This window comes from Onthophagus taurus, chromosome 1 (assembly GCF_036711975.1).
Source record: "Onthophagus taurus isolate NC chromosome 1, IU_Otau_3.0, whole genome shotgun sequence".
Classification (NCBI taxonomy): domain Eukaryota; kingdom Metazoa; phylum Arthropoda; class Insecta; order Coleoptera; family Scarabaeidae; genus Onthophagus; species Onthophagus taurus.
The window spans coordinates 12,161,805-12,186,597 of record NC_091966.1 but is presented as its reverse complement, the minus strand read 5'-3'; the positions used below and the strand labels follow the sequence as shown (position 1 = coordinate 12,186,597).

General features: G+C 32.0%; 1 protein-coding gene across 2 annotated transcripts in view; it reads right to left on the bottom strand.

Annotated features, from left to right (window-relative positions):
* The window catches only part of LOC111416530 (pleckstrin homology-like domain family B member 1), a 60,601-nt gene that overhangs the window by 24,886 nt on the left and 10,922 nt on the right, over positions 1-24,793 (bottom strand). Inside the window, exons 2-8 of one of the 2 annotated variants that reach the window (XM_071196999.1) lie at positions 14,825-15,007; positions 13,438-13,611; positions 12,518-13,371; positions 5,569-5,705; positions 4,796-5,504; positions 3,796-4,741; positions 3,592-3,733 (exon numbers count right to left, since the gene is read on the bottom strand). In XM_071196999.1, the coding sequence (XP_071053100.1) occupies positions 3,592-3,733; positions 3,796-4,741; positions 4,796-5,504; positions 5,569-5,705; positions 12,518-13,371; positions 13,438-13,611; positions 14,825-15,005 (3,143 nt within the window). In that variant the 5' untranslated portion in view covers positions 15,006-15,007. The remainder of the gene's footprint in view (positions 1-3,591; positions 3,734-3,795; positions 4,742-4,795; positions 5,505-5,568; positions 5,706-12,517; positions 13,372-13,437; positions 13,612-14,824; positions 15,008-24,793) is intronic. The other variant, XM_071197002.1, reaches the window with a different exon arrangement.

Genomic DNA, 24,793 nt, shown 5'->3' with positions numbered 1-24,793 from the left:
ACAGACAATGGACGTAACAAAGTAGTTGTAAAAAGCCAAAAGTATTCAGGAAAATCCTAGTAGTTTATAGACTATTTAAAGTCTAAGAAATTTGCCAATCTCAATTAATTAACGTTTTTAACAGCTAAAAACACTTCCAAATTTCTTTCAAAATATTTGTTACATAACTATTCGAATCCTAAAAAACATTTTCGTATTTTCCTGCGTTTTTTTTATCGTCTCTTTCTACCAAACACGACAAGAACATATAATTTTTTTTCCAGTACTGTCTCAATGTTAAATATATTCTTCAGTGGAAAGAGCAAACTGTATCCTGACCAAACTAATTTTAATCAAACCATGCTGTATCTATGTTGTGTTGTAGTTAATAATAATAATAAACTTTATTCCCAACAGGTTCTCCACCCAATTACAGGAAAACAAAATTAAGTTGAGCATTGCTTGATCATTCCCAGAACGATATTTATTTTTGTGAGCTTCCCACTCAGCAGATGCATTTCATTGCATCGTTACATTTTTTTCATTTCTTCTTCAAATTTGTAGCTCAAAATTAATTGATGCAAGATTGTAAACTTATAAAAGTAAGACAGGCTTGTATTTGATTTTAAAAAATATATTAAATACACCAGAAATATTCTTTAAATAGTCTAAGAGTCATTTTATGTGAAAATATGTACAGGGTGTCCCAATTTCGATGTCCGCATAGGCTATCTCCGAAACTAAAAGAGATAGAAAAAAAGTAGCTTACATGTCATGATCTCGTTTTTTGAGAAAATGTTAATGCCGAAAACTCCGAACAGCTATCGTCTTTTGTTTTCGCCCTATCGGCAAAAACTGAAAATTTTGCAAAAACGACAATCGCGAATATCTCACTTATTATCAAAGATGGAGTATTATAAATAAAACATTATATGGGCAACTTTTTACGAAGAATTCAATGGCGTAGGTAGAATTTTTTTCCCATCTTTTATTTTCGAGATTTTAGGCGTAACTTTATTTTTTTAAATGGAAACCATAGTTGGCTATGACCTAAAATAATTTGTTATTTTCTTCTGATAACAAATATATATAGTTTGTGGGGTATATTTCTTATGGTTATTGAATAATTAACAAAAATTCATTTTGTTCCATCTAAAACTAATGTATGTATTTAAAAGTTAATGTTGCTATGGTGATAACCAAACATACTATGATGGAATATAATGTATCAAATAATTGCCAAAGTTTGTATTTAAAAATTCGATAACAACTCTGGCATTATGTGCTGATACGATGCACCAGCATGTTAAGTATCAAAGTATAACAAAACTGAATAAAACTACAATGAATTTCGAAAATTATGAAAAATGTTACATGATAGAATGCTATATGTTATCAGATAAGAATGCGACCTTAGCCGCGGAATTTTATTTCACAAGATATCCAGAAAGAAGACAACCGCACGTAAGAACCTTCAGCCGGTTAGCAAAAAATTTAATAGATATTTGGTCCTTCCCCAAACCACATACAAAAACATACCAAAATGACCTGCAAGATAAATTGCAACAAGACGTCTCACCCAAAAGCCGCTGCTCCCGAATATGAAAGAAAAATAAGTATAAATCATACAAAGCGGGGCTAACTCATCATTTACGTGCCGGAGATGTCAATCGAAGATTAGAATTTTGTAGATGATATGTAAAAAAATTAAATAATCTGCTGTTTGTTCAAAATGTTATCTGGACCGATGAAGTCTCTGAGTGTTCAAAGAAGATTGGGGTTCAATGTATGGTGTGCCCTTTTAGATAATATAATTTTGGCATATAGTATCTACCATCAAAACTTAAACCCAGGGAAATACCTCAATATATTAAGGCAGCACATTGAGTCTTTGGTCAACAATTTGCCACTAAATATGTCTCAAATGATATATTTTCAATATGACGGAGCACCAGCACATAATGCCAGAGTTGTTAGTGAATTTTTAAATACTACTACAAACTCAAGGACAGTAGAATCTAACAGGACTGCTACATCCATTGTTGTGACAGCCTACCCGCAAACTACGTCACACCATTTTCCACGCCCAGCTGTTGTTATGGTCTATGCGTTTGCTATGTGTTTTTAGAGGTTATATCCTAGACGTATTCATATTAGTTTTGAAGTTTTATGTTTTTAGATGTATTAATGTCTATCACATAACCTCTAAAAATATAGACAGTTACCAGGCGTGGCAAATAGTGTGACGTAGAGTGCGGGCAACCAACCCGTAGTCGACTACAAAAATACAATGGACGTAGCAGTCTTGTTAGATTCTACTGACCTTGCTACAAACTTTGGCAATAATTGGAAACAATGCTTTCCCTCATGGTATGGTTATCACCATAACAACATTAAGTTTTAAATACATACAATAGTTTTAGAAAGAACAAAAAAAATTGATACATTATATTCCATCATAGTATGTATGGTTATCACCATAGCAACATTAACTTTTAAATACATACATTAGATTTAGATGGAACAAAATGAATTTTTGTTAATTATTCAATAACTATAAGAAATATACCCCACAAACTATATATATTTGTTATCAGAAGGAAATAACAAATTATTTTAGGTCATAGCCAACTATGGTTTCCATTTAAAAAAATAAAGTTACGTCTAAAATCTCGAAAATAAAAGATGGGAAAAAAATTCTACCTACGCCACTGAATTCTTCGTAAACAATTGCCCATATAATGTTTTATTTATAATACTCCATCTTTGATAATAAGTGAGATATTCGCGATTATCGTTTTCGAAAAGTTTTCAGTTTTTGCCGATAGGGCGAAAACAAAAGACGATAGCTGTTCGGAGCTTTCGGCATTAGCATTTTCTCGAAAAACGAGATCATGACATGTAAGCTACTTTTTTTCTATCTCTTTTAGTTTCGGAGGTAGCCTATGCGGACATCGAAATTGGGACACCCTGTATATGTTGGCAAGCATTGCAAAATTATACGCTTAATTTAACTTAATGTGTGGGTTCTAATGTTTACCATCACCCACAACATAATGCTAAGTATTGTATTTATTACAATGCTCCCAAGAACATTTTTCTAAATTTTTATCACCCATAATATCTCAATGCAATATTTGTAAAGTACATAATGCATAAAAAGTGCGTTAATAAACTTTTTCTATATGGGTTTTCTATTTAGCGCACTAATTGTGAGATCTATTGATGCATATCTTAATAGAAAGCCTAATTAATAAGGATTTCAATGTAATACATCTTTTTTCATTTTAATATTTAAAAGATTTATGGTCAGGTAACCTGTTATAGTTGATAACAAATTCAGAACAACATGACTTGTTATATTTGAATGATTCAATATCCCTAAGGTCGGGTTAATCAGAAATGCATCAATTGGTCAATATCAAAATGGAACTTTAATTAATTTTACTTAATTGGTACAACGACATATATTTAACACCAACAAAGAGTGAGATATTAGTGTCTTATTCCGGAATTATGACCTTCCTTTATTCACTTTTATTATGTTGACTTTAAAATATTTGTTCGTGCTCTTAGCTTTTGGATTACACTAACGCAAAACTAAAAACTTACCTATATTGTGTTTCATCTGATCCGGTTGAGTTAAGAGATGAACAATCCTGAGATCTCTGTGCCCATTTCACCCTAACTTCCTGTTGAACTCTTTGTTTTAAAGCTAGCACCCTCATACGTTCATTTTCAATTACTTGACATCCTACCAAATCAAAAATAAATCCAATAAATATTAATAAAGAAAATTATGTAATGTTTATTTACCTTGTTGGACAAGATGCAATTTCCGTTTCCTTTCAATTTCCTTTAAAGATTCTATAGTTTTTCGACCTAACGAACCTCGTCCATCATCAATATTCATAGGAGAATTTGACGTAACTTTACTTATTCTATCGATATCATCTTGACTAGGATATTTCCGAACGATGTCTCCATCTAAAATTAATTTTTCGTGTAACATTTTCTCATTGAATGATTGCGACATATTGTAAATATCATCAATACTATGGGTGTCGTTTGGATCCATCATTAAAGAAGTACTTAAATCGGGTGGTATACAATATTCGGGTTTATTTAAATGTTTTTCTTTATCACTATCAGTATCACTGGACGCTTCTTGCTCAGATTCTTGATTCGAATATTTCGATAATTCGTTATCAATGATTTTCATTTTATTGCGAACTTCTTCGATTTTTTTTGAGAACTCAATTTTTTGTTGTTCGATTTTTCGGTATTCTTCCGCGTTAGTACTCGAAGTTACCGATTGTTGATAATCCAGATCGATTATTTGTGAGTTAATTTCATCAATTTTTTGAGATAAATCAACGATTTCTCTTTGGAGCTCTTCGCGACTCGCCAACCAATCGGCTTCTTCTTCTAAATGATGAAATTCAAGATCTTCAAACGTTTTTCTTTCGTTGTCTAAAATTTCCTGTGCTGCTAAATAATCTTCAAATAGATCTTCATATTCCTTGGTACCTTTGGCAACATTTGTCATAAGTGTTTCTATTTTGTGCATGTTTTCTTGTGCCATTTGTAGTTTTTGTTTACAAACTTTTTGATCTTCTTCTTGTTTTGCTTGACAGTCTTTCATTTTTTCATCGATTTTATGAGCACGTTTTTGTAATTTTTCTTTTTTTGATTGTAATTTTTCTAATTCTACTTCTTTACTTTTAAATTCACCGTTTATTAAAGCCTTTTCCATTTGAAGCTAAAATAAATTTAATTAATCTTTTACAAAAAAAATTAATAAAATAATATTTACCTCTCTGTGTAATTCTTCACCTAAAATTTCAATTTCAGCCATTTGCCTTTTTATTTTAGCAATACCCGCTAAGTGTTCTTTTTTCTGTCCTTTTAATTCATCAATACGTTTTTTATTTACTTCCTGTTTACTTTTCGTTGACGTTAAACTATTTAAAGAACTTTGTAATGAGTCTTCGTTTAGTCGCTTAAATGTTTCGGTATAATATTCGTATTCGTCTCTCTTCATACTGTTATTCAATTCGATTGGTAATATGAGTTTTGTAGGTGTAGGTTTTTGTGAATCATCGTCTTTGTTAGGTGAATTTAAAGACTTTGTAAAATTGTTATGTTCTAATTGAACGGCGGCGAATTTGCTTTCAATCACATCAATCATCGGCAGTTTATTATCTTTTATTGGCTCTTTGTTTGTGATAAATGTTTTTATTCGCGTTCTCGGGGAATGGTGAAAAGGTGAATTGTTTTGCGGCAGCGTAATATTTTCATACATACTTCCACACGGTGAAACTGGTGAATCGTTTAAATCTGACAGAGAAACGTTGGAATTTGTTCCTTGAGCTATAACGTTTTCATAAGAATTATTTTGTTTAAAAATGTGTTCGGTTTCGAATCGAAAAATGTGGTCGTTCGTATGTTGAGGCGAATTTTTTAATAAATTTGGTGAAATACATTGTCTTTTATCCCTTGGTAATGAACCATTCGTTTTTATTCTGTAATTGTTTTAATTAAAATTATGTTAATTAAGGAAATTTCAACATAAATAGAAAATTTTACCTGTTAGGTGTAATCGGTTTAGCTTGCTTTTCGCACTGAACTTGTTTCTCGTATTCTGCACACATGTTAAGAATCTCTTCTAAACGGACCTGTTCCGCTTTTTCAACTTCTTGTTCTTTAATCCTATCCACTTGCGCCTGCAACAACGATTCATGTAAAACTAACTGCGGTAGAACAATCGTGTTTCCCGTAAAAGTGAGGTCAGAGTCAGTACGGTTTGTAAATATTTATACAGATAATAATATTTTACTGATAAGAAACTGGGCAATCGCAACGTTAGTGGTTTGCTTAGATGTTGTATTAATCAGTATTACTTCATAAATTAATTTCTTATAATTTTTATATGATTTAATTATAAGTACTTATTAATGATGTTGCTTAAATCATTTTACATTAATTTTTGGTGTTTTGATAAAAAAATTATTTTTGTTGTTTGATATCAAATTTTATCAATTTGTTCTTAGTAATGTGAGTATTACATTACTTCTATATATATTTTTGTAAAATTGATATCGCAACTATTAATAGATTATAAAATAAATTTTTAGTATTTTGTGGTTAATATTTTATCCGCTGACTAAGGTAATGAAATTAAGAAATAATAAAACATGAAGTCATAATTTTTAAGTCTTTACGAGGTTTTAACTGTTTCAGAAAGGCATATATTACAACACAACCTAAAGAATTTGATTAAAATTACTAAAAACAAATTAATACTGTTCGAACCAAAGCTTTTTTTTTGAACCAACTCTGATGGCGAACTTTGGTGTTGCTATAATAGTTTGTTTATGGTAACTCAAATGTAAACAGTATTCAGTTACAGAATATATTTAATACAATGATTGAACAAACTGTAAACTTCAGTAATCAAAAATCACAGGATCTAAATGATACCTGAGACTTTCCCAAGAAATAGTTTCATAGATTGGAGCCAGACGATGTAATGCTTTGTTGTTGATTTTAGATGTTGCCAATTTCATAGCTGATGCCAACATAGTTGCGCTGTCTCCTAAATCTAGCGTAGTACTCCTGCAACATTGCCTAATTGAAAACATCGAATACTGACAACGTAATGATTCTGATGATTATCACATCTCGAAGAGAGATCTCGGGAGAAGAGAGTGATATTGCTTCTCAAGATGACGTTGAGGAATGTGAAAACGATTCAGAAACGGAACAAAGTAGGCCAAAAATCCATTTCGATCTCACTATTTTATAAACTGCGGTTATTTGTTGGCATAATTTATTCCAACAATTAATTACAAACCAACTGAATTACATATTAAAAAATATATTGTGAAATTTCTGGGAATGTTGGCATCAAACGTGAGAAATATTGAATCATATGATATTTATAAAAAGTACAAACAAGAATATTTATTATTATTTTTATGCGATAAAAAATGCAGATAATCAAAATTAAAAAAATGTGAGAGGTGATAAATGGTCAGCGACAGAACTTAAGAATGGAAGTACAAACTAATAAGGTTTTAAATGCTGCAGGTTTCGATGAATATTTTTTGGACGAGGTGCAGTCTTTGCTTCACAAAATTACGCCATCATTCCAATTATCAAAGAAGTACCTAAAGAAAACAAATAAAACAATGTGAATTCGTGTTTTTTCGGATTGACTGATGACACTGAGGTAGGTGATATTATTAGAGGTCTAAAAGTGAAAAAACTGAAGACATCTATGGATGCTCAACATATATAATTAAATAGGTGACTGCTAAAATAGCTCCAATTTTGACATTGATATTAAACAAATGCATAGTCTGGATTTTTTCTAGACAAACTTAAGGCGGCTAGGATCTTTCCGGTATTTAAGAAGGGAGATGAGTAAATATGATTATCGTCTAATTGCCTATTTTTTAAAAAATTTTCGAAGAAATCATTAAGCGCCGAGTTGTCAGTTTTCTAGATAAGTATGATATTAATTAACTTTTAACAGAATGCCAGCATGGTTACAGAGTTGTCAAATCTACGACCTCTGCAATAATCAGGAACATGAATGAGATTAACAACGGCACATGATGAATTTGAAAAAATTCCCAGTAAAGCTTTCGATACTGTAAATCACAGTTTATTTCTAAATAAATTGCACTTTTATGGAATAAGAGGTACATCCTATAAACTGATTGAATCTTATAGGTATCAGTGTATCTACTGGAATGGAGAAATTTCCACTATGAAGAAATGTGTCTGCGGGTCCCTCAAGGGTCAATCCTTGGCCCCTTACTTTTTATTATACATATATGTAAATGACTTGCCGGACTATGTGACTGGAGTTACTTCCTGCATTTACGCCGACGACAAGACGTGTGTAGTGCGAATACAGTGGAATTTATTAATTAATTAACAACAAAAGTACTGAAATTCTGCACATGGTGACTGTTTGGATGAGAGCAAATAGATTGGTACTAAATAATGATAAACCCAATTTATGAAATTTTTTCAACGAGAAGAATCAAGCGTGAAGTTTTTAAGTTTTCATCTTGATCCGATGTAAGCGACTAGTGAGTGATATATATATTGGGTGCGCAAATTGAGGGTTTGTGCTGGTTTTGAAGTCGCTAGGGCGGCTTACTTTTCCGACAGTTTCACGTGTCGGAAGAGTGTTTCTTCTACAAAAACGGTGTGTACGTGCCCTTGATAACCTTAATACAAATGAGACTTGTATGTTGTCGTTTCAAAGGCACTGTATACTTACTATTCCTGCCACCTATATCTTGGCGTGCTTGAACTATATTCATAATCATAAAAGTGAGTTTACAACTAACTGTCAACTAAATAGTTATAACACTCGCCGCCATAAAGATCTTTTTGAGTTATCAACTCATAGATTAAATGTAACACAACAGGGTGTTCATTTTCAATGTGCTAAATTATACAATAATTGCTTAACAATTTCAAATTGTTAAATCCCCAGAAATTTAACTCAAGAGTTAAAAATATGTTAATATCGAAATGCGACCTTTGTACTGGCGTCTATTAAAATTACTTAAATGTGGCGAAATTTTGTCTGTAATTTATTCGCTTACTTTTTTAATAAAAAAGAAACTTTATGTGATTTACTATTTCTATGATGATTCTTGTATTTGTATATTATGGTACATACTTTACTTTTATAACGTTGTTGATTTGTACATTTTTTTTTTCCGAAATCAACTTTATTATTATTATTATTCACAGACATCTTGGACATATAGTTTGATATACAAACCAGTATTTTGAATCGATGAAACAAAAATTTTCTAGAAGAATGGAAATCACATCCAAATATTTTATTGAACTAAACGTTTTTGGTGGCTTATTAGTACTTATACATAGCAGGAATCGTCAAAGTTTGGATGAACTAGTGATGTTTATATTTTTTACAATACTAACTGTAAGTAGCATTATTTTCTAAAAGCAATCCAGCAAGCCAATCATCTGGATGCACTACAAAGAAGAGATTTCCTAAAAATGTTATCATACAGATTCCGAATTTCACCTTCTAAACAGTAATATTTACTAAGCACTATGAATAAAATAATAATATATGAATATATATTTTGTCATCTGGAAATATGGCAAACAAAGGCAAAACAGAAGAAAAGGAAAATCAGCCATTTCTCGATGTATTAGTAATCAGTAACTTGAACCAACAATGGATAACTTAAACACGAAGTGTACTGGCAGAAAACGCACACTACCACCAACAACAGAAGATGTCCGTAATTTGCACTTCTTTCCAAAGAGCCAAGAAAAGAGTGATTATATGTTCAAGAACATCCAACGGACCAACAAGGAGAATGGACTACAGGTTACAGATAGGGAAAGTAATCAAACTGTAGGTTTAATCTGTCTTTCCTTTGTTTCAGGTATAACGGAACGCGTGTGCAAATATGGCCGGGCAATACGAACGGAACTTCGAATATCAGTATAAAGGAACACGAACGGGACAGCAGACTAGAAAAAGTATACCATAAAATAGATTTCGATAAAACGAAAATACTTGCCAGGAGTAGTCACTTCCACCAGGGATGGTAGAGAGCTAAGTCGAACCCAGAAGTTTTTTTGGACTCCATGACGGATTCTACCACTCAACAACGAACACGGCAATTAGGAAATGGTAATTAGCTCATAACAATTATAGAGTATATATTGTCAACTATCCACCTTTTTTGTCACTTTTGAACTGGCATAACCCGTAAGTTTCTAGTTTTAGTTTAGTAATTAGAAAATTACTTCTTCCAATTTCTTATTGTATCTTGTCGTAGTTTAATAAAATTGCTCATGACTCCAGATACCTAGACTTAAATTTCTGTAACTCGAATGGCGTCAAGACCTTTAGAATTTTTCGGTCATCTGGCGCTTTAATTAGCCCGCCAGATATGCATTGACAGTTTGTTTAGTGTGCTCGACGTTGATCCATACCCCATTGATATTTTAGATACAGGACGTACACGACGTTCGTCGAACTTCCTCTCGTAAGACATTTTGAATGCATGTTTTCTATGAACTTTTTTCTGCGAATTTTTGTAAACATTTTCATACGTAGATGATAGTAGGATAATATAAGTAGGTACTTATACACGACAAAAAACAAGTAGGACCTAAAAATAGTCTTAATCTTTAGATGTCTGAAGTTCTATAAACCAGGATAATAACGATAATAGATATATTGTGATTTTTTAGTATGATCTTCACAAAAGCTTACCTTAGAAATAGATAAGCTCAACCCGAGGTATTTGTTAAAACGATTATTTGTTAAAACTTACCGAATTTGACACAAAAACTGTTTTTATGCTTTTCTTTTAATAATAACGCACTGCTCAGTTAGCACGTCAAGTGATATAGATCCTCTTTATAATTTCGACAACTATCAAAATAAACTAAAATACCGATTACGAAGTGCGTAGGATGATGTTCAGAAAAGTTTGTTTAAATAAATGTATTAGGAAGTTAATGTTAGAAATTGAATACATATAAATTTAATGTTAGTGCAAAGAACAGTGAAGACTATAATATACTTTAGTACATAAGAATAAAGTGAAACCCTATTATTATAGCAAATAATTTAGAAAAATAAACTTAGTAAGATTAATTCCTTTAAGAAAACCGAGATGCGAAAAAACAGTAAAAAAGATTTTAAATATTTCCAAGACTGTCAAAACGGTGAGGTTTATAATTGAAAATATTTTATCCTTAGTGGACAAATCAATGTGAACCCCTTATATTCGGCAATGTAGCTATAAAGACGAGATAATTAAACAACTCGGTGTGTTACTTGAGTAGCGATTGCCGTAGAGTTTACAACTTTAAGTTCAACAAGCCGTAGACTAATTCGGGTAAGCTTGCTTGTTATGTGACAGGATGCAAGTATCAGTCAATTTAATTGTGGAATGGAGCGACATGTAAAACCTCTTTAATTCCAGGAAGATATGTGCGATTCAGCTATTCCTTATCATTATTTAAAGAAGCTAATAATCTGAGATACAGCTTAGATAGGAAGCTTAAGTATGAAAAATTAATCCTTGGGATACAATAAGATATCTTTTAAGTATAATTAAAAAAGGGATATAGTTATCATATAGTAAATATTTTGAAAGAAATATTGAACAACTAAAAATCTAGATAGGATTTTTAGGTTTCTTGACGTAATATTATACGAATATGATGCAGATTAAAATTCAGTCACATTAAAAGTCCCTGATTACATTACATTTGAAGACTTTCTTTTATGTATTTCGCAATACTTTCGATATTCTTTGTGTCAAGTTAAAGAACTTTTTCTGATCACTATTCTATTGTATACATAAAATAATTTGACCTGTGTGGCCACATGTATTAACTTTTTATGACTAGTTTCACTGACCGGAAACAAAGGATAAGTTTAATATACAATTCTGCACGTACTGCTGAATTTAAATGCGTATCTATTTGATATTACCGTTGTATTATTGTTGGTATTCCACAGCTGAGCTTTAAAATAAATTCATCAATTCTGGAGATGAAATGATAGTAATAACTTTAAATACTTTTATTTGTATGAAACATTGATTTAAAAGTAATACTTTAATTTTAATTAATCAAAGAATATCTAGAAGTTAAATTACGGTTTTGCGTATTGCACTTATGCAACCCTAAATTCAATTCCAAAACATTACAACTAATAATTTATCATAATTTGAGAAGCATATAATTAAATTTTCTTGATTTAATTTCAGAATATTTTTTTATAGAAGGTTTAGTTGTTACATTACACTATATAATGATAATAGAAATGTATCTCTACTCATATCCTAATACACAACTACATTAGTCGGCTACATGCACTCGTCATAACAGATACAAATGGATATTAAATTGCCACGATCACGCCACAAATTTCTTATTTTTGCGACCAATGGAATCTAAACAAGTAGAAGATGTAGCTACTTAATCACTATAATCTTTTCTATATAGGTTTTAAATGTTAATAAGAGTAAACATACATGAAATACTCAATGAAGGAGAATATTACTATACATATTAACTTGAATGTAGCTGATAATAATGATTGTGTTGATAACCACCAGTAAATATAAACCACAAAAGTTTTGTGAAGTGAAAATTGTTTCGTTTTGAAATGAACTTTTTCCACACATTATTGAGGATATTTATGGTACAGTAAACGTGTTATACAACTAAATTACAACTATAGATACTTAATTGATGTGGGAAAAAAGGTTTTTTTTTAATAAACAGTCTGGAATTTAGAGACTTTTTCAAAAACGAAAAGAATTACTTTCATATATAACATTTTTCCATTTTATTGTTATTAAACATTTCAAAAAATGTTTTAAATATGGTGTGCGTATATACAGTTAATTAAATTGCAATTAAGCGAAAATGACATGAAAGGTTGAAACGTAATGCCGGTAATGCCACTTAATAATAATTATGTAATACCTGTAATACTCACTTGATTTCTACGCAATTCAGCTTCATTCTTTCTTAAAGCAACATCCTCCAAGTGTCCGGAAACTCCGCAAACAGCTGGCACGCACTTGTACATATCAGCAGAATCGCAACACTGTTGTTGATTGATATTGATCGAGTTTCCGTTACAGGAAGTATTATTAAAACAAGGTGACGAAGTCGTTGTCCTGCTGACGTTCACGGTCTTGTTCAAATTCTGCGTTGTCGTCGTACCGCAATTCCTGTTATTGATGATATTCAGGTCATTAGCGCCGTCGTTTCCCACTTTCTGGTGTTTTGGCACGCATCCGTTCTCGTATATCACCACTCGGTTGTTGATGGTTTTTGTTTCATTTAATGTAACGTTCACGTAATTTGGAGATTTCCTACCGAAAATTTGTCTGTCGGGCGTTTTAATTTTTTGTTTTTCAGTGTGGTTTAGTTCGGAATAATTCAAAGCGGATTGAGGGAGATTCTTAGCAAACGTTTGCAAATCCGGCGGCGTTTTTCCTAAAACGTCTTTAGCCGGCATATTTACGGTAACCAAATTCGATGAGAACACTTTCGGTGAGATCGATTTCTTTAAATTTTGAGCGGCTAAATATTCGAATTTGGTTACTTTAGTCATTATACTCGACGGTTTTTCGTCATCGGATAGAGAATCTCGTGAGGTAGAGATCTTTCTTGGCACCACCGGCGGTTTTTTACCGTACTTTGGGGATTGATAACCACTTTCGACTTCGAAAGACATAGGCGTCATTGAAATCCTTGAATTTGGTAGAGCTGCCTTTATTAGTTTAGCCTCAGCCGGGTGATTAAATCGCATATAATTTGAACGACCTATTGTTAACATGGCACCTATAAAATATGAAAACAGCATTGTATTAATACCGAGAGAGTTAAGTTCGATTTTGCACCTTTTACCTTGAGATAAACGAGTTGCTCCTGTTACTGGAACGCTGTCTATGCACAAATTTTCGGATAGAGGGTAAATTGTTACTATTCCATCGCAATTTTCTATGTGACAATGCATTGGTAGTACCCCAGTACCTTGAACTTTAATATCTGCTGCTGGACTACTTCCCAAAGTTACTCTACCTAAAATAAAATGATTAAAAACATATTAATAAACAACCTAAAATATATAAAAAAATAAATTGGTATAAAGTTATTAGAAATCGTTAATAATGATCGTAAATGTAGTATTTGTGAAAGTGTAGATAATAAATAAATACAATTTTCTTCAAACTACGTTTGCCGATTAATTTAACGATCGTTTAATATAAATAGACATCAATTTCTCTCATTTCCTCTGTAGGAGGCCCCTTATAAAACCCGTTGTTTATATGTAGGTATCTAATTTCAATGAATGGCCAGTGTATTTATAACCCGCATACATAAAACTAAATTATAGAAGTAAGTATTAGAAAGAATTTAAGCAATTATTGACATTCAACATGTGCAAGTAATATCAGCACGTGAATACACTGTGTTTTAATCGAGAATACATACGAAGACTCTATCAACACGATGACTGAATAACTAATTGGTACACATGTGTACATAAAGCCGTTTGGTCCACATCTGTATATCATACTGACATCTAATTCATCTTAAAAGTATGTTGCGAAGAAATTTTAATTAACTCTTAAGACTTTTTTATTGAAGTATTTAAAATGCTTGAAATTTTACCTTTACAATCACGAAATAAATAGCGAGAAGAGATTCACACCAGTGTAAAGAGCATTCAATTTGCTGAATAAATACGCAAATCCAAACAAGATTCCCTTGAACTGATTTCCGTCTTCTGGAATAAACCAGACTTCGCCTATTTTAAGATTTTAACCAACTTTAAAATAAAAAGCAATAAGCAAACCTGTACTTTGCAGGTTCGGTTTACTTATATAAAATGATCTTTAAAACATGACTAGTATGGCGCTGTAAAATCATCCTCGATGTATATTTTCATGCATCAGAGTTTTTTCTTTTCGTATTTCTTTGAAACCCTTTTCGTTAAAGCCGAAGTCGTTTACCATCCCATTAGGAACCATATCTTAAAATAGGATTAAAACGCGCGTAAAGTCACCGTGTGTGTTGGTGGCGGAATCACAATTGGCGCCGGAGACTTATTTTAAGAAAGAACATAAAGGGTCGAGCCGCCCAAGAAACAACTACCGGAAACCGTAAGCTTAACTTTAATTTTTTTCAATTCGTTCCAAGAATATCAACCAAAACTACACTCGATGTATTTTTAAAGAAATTGTGTCTTTTTATATTTTTTTTTCTGTTTTCACTTCTTTTATGTTCTTACCTTGTGGTAATGGGTGCAAGGTAACCGCCGTGCTGAGTCTACCTCCTCCCATGCTGACCAAGTGCGGGGCATCCGTTTGAAGTTTTAGGGCTCTGCCCCCGCTATCAGTTAATTCGACGGCCCCCGTATTCACCGTCGTGCCGGATGTCGTCGTCCCCGACGTCAACGTTACTCCCGACATGCCTGAAATGTAACGGGAAGGGAGATTTTATTACTCATCCTTCTTATTTAGTTAGCAAAAGTGGTGATTCATACTACGATTCATAAGGTCATTGTATCAAATCAACCCATATTTATTATTTTATTATATAATCAATGTAAACAAACAGTAACCAAGGATTTCTTTTAATTCAGCACATCTTTTAATTTAATTAAATATATCAATTTTTATTGAACGTGTATATTTATTTGTCTTTATTTAGTTATTGAATCATCTACAGCGCAAATTCTACATACAAAGGTTTTACTGACTAATGAAATTTAGTTTACATCGTGTGCAAAATACAACAATAATAATACGAATTAATAATAATAATTAACAAATATAATCAAAGAAAAGAGAAGGACGTAACGCAAAAAAGATTGATTTTAGTAGCAAAATAAATATATAGAGCGAAGCAAAATGTTGTTTTATCAATACGCATATTTTATCTATATTAATTTCTGAGTTATGACATCATGGACTTCTTTCAGTGGCTTTATATCATATTTAATATACAGACAAAATTGAAGTATTTTCCCTTTTTGCTATCGTTTCGATATATTCCAAAATTTAATCTTCTCTTGGATAAAATCTTTGAAGGTTTTTGGTTAAAAAAGAAACGAAGTAATCATATTTACGAATTTATTTACCTAGCAAGAAGTCATGTCAACAGCTTTATTATGCAAAATTAGTGTAAGAAGTCTATCTAAGTAAAATAAAATGTACCCAATCTCGATATATGACGTCCCACAATCTTTGAGTTTTAAATGCAATATTATCAAATGAATGAGTGATAAGAAGAAAAACAAGATTCCAAAATACGTCATTTTAAAGTGGATTTTCCATTAAGCTCATATCCGTTGATTTACATTTAAAATATTGATGAGTGGAAAATTAATAATATTCCTTGAATGTTATCCCTCTTCCACTGGTGAGTTAATGTTCTGAATGGGTTGACGAAACTATGCACGTATTAGGCACTATTTGAGCAACATGTTATATAATTGCCGGTGTTTTCATGTTATTTTAAAATTCACTGCCTGCTGTACAGCTCCTCTACGTTCCCTGAATCCAAATTGATTCTCTTCTATTCCCGGGCTGTGATGCATCCTTTTCCGGTTTTGGGAAAGTTTTGGGAGTACCATTTTATTATGCCCTTACTATCTTCGTACATCATCTTGCATTTTTGGGAAGCACCTTGAGTGCCGTGTTTGGGATAAACTGCTAATTTCTTCCTCCGTAATCTCCAGTACTTCCAGGATATTAATTGATTTAAATTGTTCAATGCAGTGTTCTCTTCAATAATAAGCACGCAAATAGGGCGTGATAAGAAAACAGTCGCCGTTTCCAGCAACAGTTGACATAAGGAGTAGAAATCTTGAAGTCATAAGAATGTGAAGAGACTGGAATCATTTAGAAACAGAATTCTGCGTTTAGCAACGAATACTTCATATAATGTCAGGAACGGAGACATGCTGGAAGATATAGAGAAGAAGGCACTGTGCGATATGCTAGAGGAAACAAATCGAAGGTGTTGAAAAGCTTGAAAGAAAACGATGATTTGGATATGGTAAGAAGTCTCTGTAGCTCTCATGACTTGTTTGGTTGTTGATTTTCGACTCTTATCTAGGCAGCGTAAGGATTTTATAGATCCTTACTTCCCGTAGGCAACCAAATATTACTGCGGCTTTGGTTGCCTGTGGTTTCACTTCATGTCTGGTATTGTTATTGCTTGATATATCGACTTCAAGATATTTAAACTGCATAACCTGTTGGATCGACTTCCAATTTTCATTGTGTTGGTGCTTTGGAAATGACCATTGATTGTGTTTGCATAGGCAAAGTTGTTTGCGTAGAAATTTGCATGCTGAATTGATCTGCAGTTTCTTTCAGTTTGAATAGACGTTGCAAGTCTACAATGTTCATGTTAATATTAACAGTACATATAAACTCAAGCTTTTATTAATAAGCACAAGAGAATACCTAAAAGATTAAAACTTGTTAATATAACATGGATACCAAAAAAGTATTCGTAGAATGGTGTCTAATTATTTTTTCCTGTAGTACATTTCTTGAAAAACAAGCACAACTTCCACCTATGGAGCAAAATGTGATTCAAATGATGAAGACTACTATAAAAAAAACTTGCTGAATGCAGTTTTACGAAAAGATATATACCGTATTTTCTCGAATCTTATCCGCACTCGAATCTAATCCGCAACTCGATTTTAAAAATGCAATGTTGGTAAAAAAAGTTGGTTTTCCAATGTAATCCACATCCGATTGTAATCCGCATTTGATTTTAGAGCATACAAAATTTGTAAAAAGGGTGCGGATTAGATTCGAGAAAATACGGTACATTTAAAATTCGAGAGAACAATACAATTATCATGAAAATAACAATGATGAGAGACTGAATAGCATTTACAAGACGAATTATCACTTGAAGAATTGCGATGCTATAAAATCGAGATGCAGAACCTAACAAAATATAGAAGAATGGTTTGCGGAAGAGTCAGGCAACAAACCATTCATGGCTGTAGATGTACTATTCAAAGAGTAATTATTTTTGAATCAGACTATATAGAAGTTGTATCTACAAATCTTCGAGAAGACATGATGAAATCTGAAGATACTTAATTGGCAATCGATGAATATCCATAGAAACGTATATTATAACAAGGTAGTCCGACAAATACGAGACATCTTGTGGTACTGCATTATCGAACTTAATATATACATAAAGGTTAAGTAATTTTTCTTGTATTTTTTGATAAACCGTACTTATACAATTAACCAAGTTAAATATCAAAATCAACCTTGTCGCACACTTTTATAATGCCGGTACACGTATAAGTCGAAGGTACATTACAAAATCGGTCTTGTTACAATAAGCGCCGGCGCCTTCATTTTGCAACACGTCTGATACATTGGAAAAATAACAACATATTCTAATTAACCGTTTTTTTTTTACTTTCTCACATGTACGAAGTATATAAAGAGAAAGTGTTGTAATTATTTCGACCTCAAGATTTTGATTGGCTTTTTATATTAAGATGATTCCAATTTTAATTATGCCTTTATAATTACGATAAACATTCAGATGTAAAATGTTGAAATTAAGTCACCGGAAAGAATGTTGCTCTGCATGTAATCTCTATAAATATTGACAAAAAGGAGAGAAATCCATTTAAATAAAACATCATTTATATGATGCTCGTAACTCCGAAAGTGTTAATTAAAACCCTAATAATAATAGTTTATTAACAGATGTAACACAATTAATAGAAAAAAAAAAGTTAACAATAAGTTGGTTTCTTTTGTATTTTTATACCAAAAATAGGTTCAACAAAGATTATTTTCTATTATTCATATGTTAATGAAATTAAGTAATTATTGACTTAATTATCTTAAGTAACCTTTCTCAATTTAAACCAAGTTATCTAAGACGAGATATATTCACAGAAGAACTAAATACATATCAGGCTGATTACAAAATGTTGATAAGTCTAGCTAATAGATTCAAAAAGTAAACAAGTAACTATTTTAAAATTGTAGTAAAAATAGCGACTTTTTAACTTTACTTTTGTTTTGCTCTTTTGAACTGGAATTCAGATCTTGTTTTTTATTAATATCTTGGACGTCAAAAGCCATATATAATATATGGAGTTAATCCTAAGTAGGGAGACCTCTGATTTCACTAATAAACAACAATTTAACAAAATATTGAAGCATTTAAAGAACATAACACGATTGTTTGTCAATAGAAATAGTTATTATTGTATTGCCTAGCAACAATCGTAACCCTATAACATATTATTTCAGTGTTTATGATGGCTAATGTAATATGTGTTGCAGGATGTAAACAGAAATATCTACAGAATGACTTAAAATATCGGATAAGTATATGATATTTCTGTTTAAAATGGCTGTAATTTTTATTATTTACTATGCAAATGATAAGCGAGGTTACAAAGATGGGTGTGTATCGACACAACTTGATATGTATCTAGCGGACTGTGTAAAGGGTGATTTATTAGCTCACCGACAAACTTTCTCGTATGAAAGCTCTAGTAATTTATGAGAAGAAAAATTATTTAGACATATGCCCGATTTCACCTGTTTAAGGAAATGGAAGTTTAAAACTTCAGTTTTTTGCATAAAGACAATTTAATAATAATATATAATTAGTTATATAAATTGGTATGAGTTATTAATAACTAAATATTATTTCCTTAAAAACTAGCACTAATTCACTGTTACTTTGGTTTCTGCGATTTCAATTATAACAACTTAATACAGTATCATTAAAATATATCAGAGATTATTTAAGATGATAATAACCGGAACAATCGCCCAATATGAATCTTTCAAGCATCTGTGGGATGAAATTGGACAGAGCGAAAAGGAGAAAAATTTACAAACATGACATTGAAACAAAGCAATAGATGAAGAAATAATAAGAAATTGGTACCCCAAAACGGCTATTACACCTTTGACATTCTAACGGCAGTATTTAGAATATGTATACATATTTAAATCGCGTGTATAGAAACTTTTTTGACTATGGAAACTATGGAAATAGAAGAACACGTTCTTTTACTGAAAATGGACCAATTTTTCTTGTAGACAATGCTCTAGAACATCCTCAAAATCTTAGTGAAATAGAAACAGCTATGGAAATCAAGGTTGTTTTCATGCTTCCCAATAGAACATCTCCTTTGCGACCAATGGATAAAAATACTTAATACATTCAGGGAAATATTGACAGTTACACACTTCGCAGAAAACAGCTCAAGGCTATTACGGTTTTTTTGATATTTTGAAAGATATTAAATACATCAAGTCAGGGATGAACTTTCAAGAAAATACTTAAATGAAATTTGGCATAAAGATCTTCCAGAACTAATGCATGATTAAGGCACACTTTTACCACCTCTTGATAAATTTACCCGATAGATAAATTGGCGCTGTTAGCCAATGAGAGCGCTTAAAACCACTGTAACCATGGTAATTACCTCTTAGATAGTTTATCAGGAAGATGGTAAAAGTGGACCTAAAAGAACAAGATTATCGGGAGAATTTTGTTGAAGCCAGACTTGCATTCGACATGAAATAGGAAACTGTTACCGTAAGAGATGTGATAAAACTTTTAGAACAAATAGAAATGGAAGAAAATAAAGAAGAATCTCCAAGAATTATGAAAATGTTCTAAAGTGTATCATTTCTACTATGAACAGTTTGATGGATAAATTTTGTGACCAAGATAACGATTCATATCTCACTGTTATCAACATTGTAAAAAAAATTAATTACAAACTTCATTGAGAAACCCATAATTTCCTTAAGCACAAATTACTCTTACCAAAATCATAATTTATGTTTAACATTGAAAAAGACATCACATTAACACTGAACATCCACACCAACTAAACCATATAAACACTAAACTAAAACTGACAGGTCAAAGGAAATAAACAGTCGATAATGCCGTTTGACGGGGGTAATAATAGATACTTAAATAGCCGTCGGACGTACTCGAATTAACATCCGATATGGATAAAACTGTACACGATGTGCGAACGCCGTTACGACCGGTAACAATGGGATCCTATCAGGAATTTCTAATCGCTTACCGCAGGATATCACCGGCCGGCTTAACGCCTCGTTTGTTACAGTTAGACCCCGTAAGCATAAAATTATAATTACTGGCAAAAAAAAACCATAATAAAAAGAACCGTTTCCGATTAACGCATTCTGTGTGGATTAAATGGTGTCAGATTATCCATCTATGGATGTGCTTATATTAAAAATGAGATTGAAAGAAATGTTTGTATTGTGATAAGATAGAAGTGTGAGTGGTAGAAATTATGAAATAAATTAATATCAGTTGATATTCATTAAATTGATATGGAGTTAAAAATAATTTCATTGATTTATTAATGCCCACATAAGAGCATCCAGCAGTATAATTAGTTGACAATAACCGCAACCTGTTAATTACTCAACCCTGCGGCAACACAAGAAATATAAAAAACAAAAATTTTCGGTACTAAGGCAAAATAATAACGAAGAGATGGAATTAGCTAATACATGAAAGATGAAGAAAGACTGAGGAAACGCTGAGATTTAAAAATAGTTAACGGTTATTTCTGGCAATCAATAAATAGGTTAATTCCATTGGAAAATTGGATTTAAATCGCTTAAAAATAATTGCTGTGAGATTTCCGTCGAATACAAAGGAAACGTTATAATTTCCAAAAAGAGTATTACTTCAAATCATCCCACAGCTTTTCTAATTTTAAAATTATTTACGTCAATTACAATCAATAAAAAGATTCTTGTATAACACATGATGATGTGTATAAGATATAAATTGAGCTAAAATGATTTGTGTTTAATTTTCTAACGGGAAATAACAAATCAATGTCAAATCTATTAACTAACCATAGCAGAAAATAACCGAATCGAAAAATAAATAATAACAGTAGCGGCCTTTGGACGTGTTGTAAAATCACTTTCAACGCTGTGCGAGTTAATATCGAGTCGTCACATTTCCATCTGCCAGTATGGATTCGATTAGAGATATGGTTGAAATTGATAAATTGGTCGAATGGCGATCAGTAGTGCGCTGGAAAATAGTACTTAAGATGTGACGGTATAATAACATAACGTCTTATGTTTTTGAGTGGGTTGATGACCGCGTAACGAACTAAGTTCAAAGTTCGTTCTAGTTTTACAATTAATTCGAATTGATGGCACAAATATTACGAGATCGTTGGGTATCTCATCGATTTTCTTGTGATATTAAAAATTAGTATTAATTTAGAAAAAATGAGGTGAATTTTAATTTGTTGATTTGTATATGACCTTATGTGTGAATAGCATAAAAAAAGGCATATTTTTAGTTCAAGGTTTTTCAACTAAATAAATTTGCATGTCATCGCTAGTTAAAAGATGAGATAAATGCTTTTGATAGCGAGTAAAAATAAAGTCCAATTTCTTAGAATTGAAAATTAAAACAGACTTAATATACACACAATACGAACAGATAAATTTGAATTCTATGAAATCCTTATTTAAATGCAATGACGTAATTTTTGTTGATTGAAAATCAAATTGAACATAATAGGACTATCTGAAATTACGAGTGTGAAGTAGGTCGTACGTTTCAGTTGTATATTTATAAATGAGCAATTTAGAACGATAGGGGTACTAAATTAATTTAATTTAAACATGATCGTGTTTCACATATTTATTTAAACAAAATAATAATAGAAAGTTTCCATCACCGTTTCAGATCTTTTTTGGGTTTTCAAAATATATGAATTTAACGAATTTAATGGCGGCAACAATTCATGACAAAAAACTGGATCTCTCGATATTCGCAAATATTAGAAGAAAATCAATGCTTCAATGTGGCGCAATTCAGGAATCTAATTAGGGTCCCCTGAAGTTAGAACAAACTTACGGTCAACACATAATATCAAAATCTTTGAAACGAGAACTTTGCACCTAACTTATTTTGTTTAGAACCCCTAAAGTGACCTGAAAGAGTCTTGCGGCTTCTGATGTTCAATGATATTTGGTGTTTTTTCCTCAGAGTCAGATCCAAAAAGTAGAATGCAGGAATGAACATAACTTCTTCAGGAGCATAATAAGGTCTTGTAATGTAAATGAGCTTATTAAAAGTCTGATGCCATAGGGAATAATCTTGAAGCACGAATTATCTGGAAAGCTTATCCCAACTGCGTAATTTTAGGAAGATAATCATAAATCGTGATATTGTAGTGGTGGAAATATTTGTGTAGATATACCAAATGTTGATCCCAGTCATCTATATGACTATGATATCGTCTCATCAGGAATTTCCTGGTCGTTACTCTTTCAAATGTAGAAAGAGCGTTTTGAAGACTGAAAAGCATTACTTGGAACTGGCACTGCTCTCATGGAATGTGTGAGAGCTGAAACATTGCTGAAAACTCGTCGTTTGTTTCAATCTTACGCAGTGGATATGGTGATAGTTTACAAAAAACTTTTTTTCGCCTTGAATAGGAGCAGCGGCGGCGACGAAAGTGGAACGATTAGATTGGATGGTGCTATTGGACATAGCATATGTTCTACTTCGCAACTGTATGTAAGCTTGCTGACTCACTAATATGGCCATTTTTGAGAAATTGATTATACCCTTGGATGTGTCCAAGAGACACCGCTCTATTTAGGATATCAAAATTTTTCTATGCTTTCGTATTCTTTAACACGTTCATTGCCAATCACACGGTATCGATATCGCGTAGAAAAAACTAATTGTAAGAAAAAAAAAAGGACTTGGCCACCACACGATATTTCAATTTTCAGGTTGGCAATTAACGTGTTAATCTTGGTGTTAAGGTCATAAAGAAAGTCACATCATGGTTTGTTTAATAAAAAGTTTGAAAATTCCACAATGCAATGAATGTGAATATAGTTGAAGAAACCCAAAATGAGTTTTCAGGGATGCTGTCTGACGATATATTATTGAAAGGAATAAATGAAGTTATTTTCAAGCTGTATTAAAATTACATATTTTTTAAGTAGAAGCTAAAGACTCGATTTCATTCCATTTTACAGTCTATGTATTAGTTGCAAACAACTCTTGCCTTCAGCTTTAAAACGTTTTCTTATAAAATGCATTCAGCCGTTAGTATTAAAATTATTTTTAATATTATACACGCGATATTGTATTTATTGATACCGTCATTCTAAGTTCTGTAGAGTCCAACATTTTTATCAGTTGAATATATCTTCAAGAATTTCTTGAGTTATAAATTTAAGTACGAAGGCTTTCACGGCCAGACTGAATTGAACTAACACTAGACTTTCTATTTCGATGGATCTCTATAGCTTCTCTTGTCTTTGGTAATATCTGTTGTCCCTAGCCAGCACCTTTGTTTGTTCGAAGTCTATTCGGTGTCCCTCTGCATGGCAATGTACGATGATAGATAACTGACAAACAGTTAGCTGACTGCACATTTCGATTCAATAATTTTCATTCCAAAACGCGAAGATTCGTTGTTGATAGATAATTGAAGTGCAATTTGGTTTAAAAATGGATATTTGTTATAACATTAACACAGGTGGATCATTTGCACTTGCTTGGATGCAAGCTTGGTATGCATTTCTGCAATGCCATTTTCAGAGATGTTTTTAAACATAGTAAAACGCATAACTCATAAAAGTTGTGGTATTTATGATTCTTCAAATCGGAAGAAGATTTCAAATTCACTCTGAATATTGTTATATTTATGTCATAAACACGACAATCTCCTTCAGCTAGCTAAACTTAGGAATTGTCACATATGTCAATTTTTAACCCATACATTTCTGGCTTGTTTGATATAAACATTTTAAATCATGCACAAAAGCTGTAAGCGAGATATAATAGTATATTGTTTTATATGGAAGAGAAGCAGTGCTTTTTATGGCGTGGTCTGTCGCTTAGCGACGAACGCAGTGAGTCGCTAATGACAGATGAGCCGTTAAAATTGTGGCGTGTCCGACAGTTTGCCGGACGAACGAAGTGAGTCCGGCAATGACGGACCAGCCACAAACGAATCTGCTTCTCTTCCGAATAAAACATAGTATTTTTTCTTCAAACGTTGCAAATAATTGCAATATAAATTTTAATAAATTTAATAAAATGACAATTAACTTATTTTCCAATACGGCGCTAAAGTGACATGTGCTTCAGCGCTATGGCGCTAAAGTGAAATTTACTTTAGCGCCAT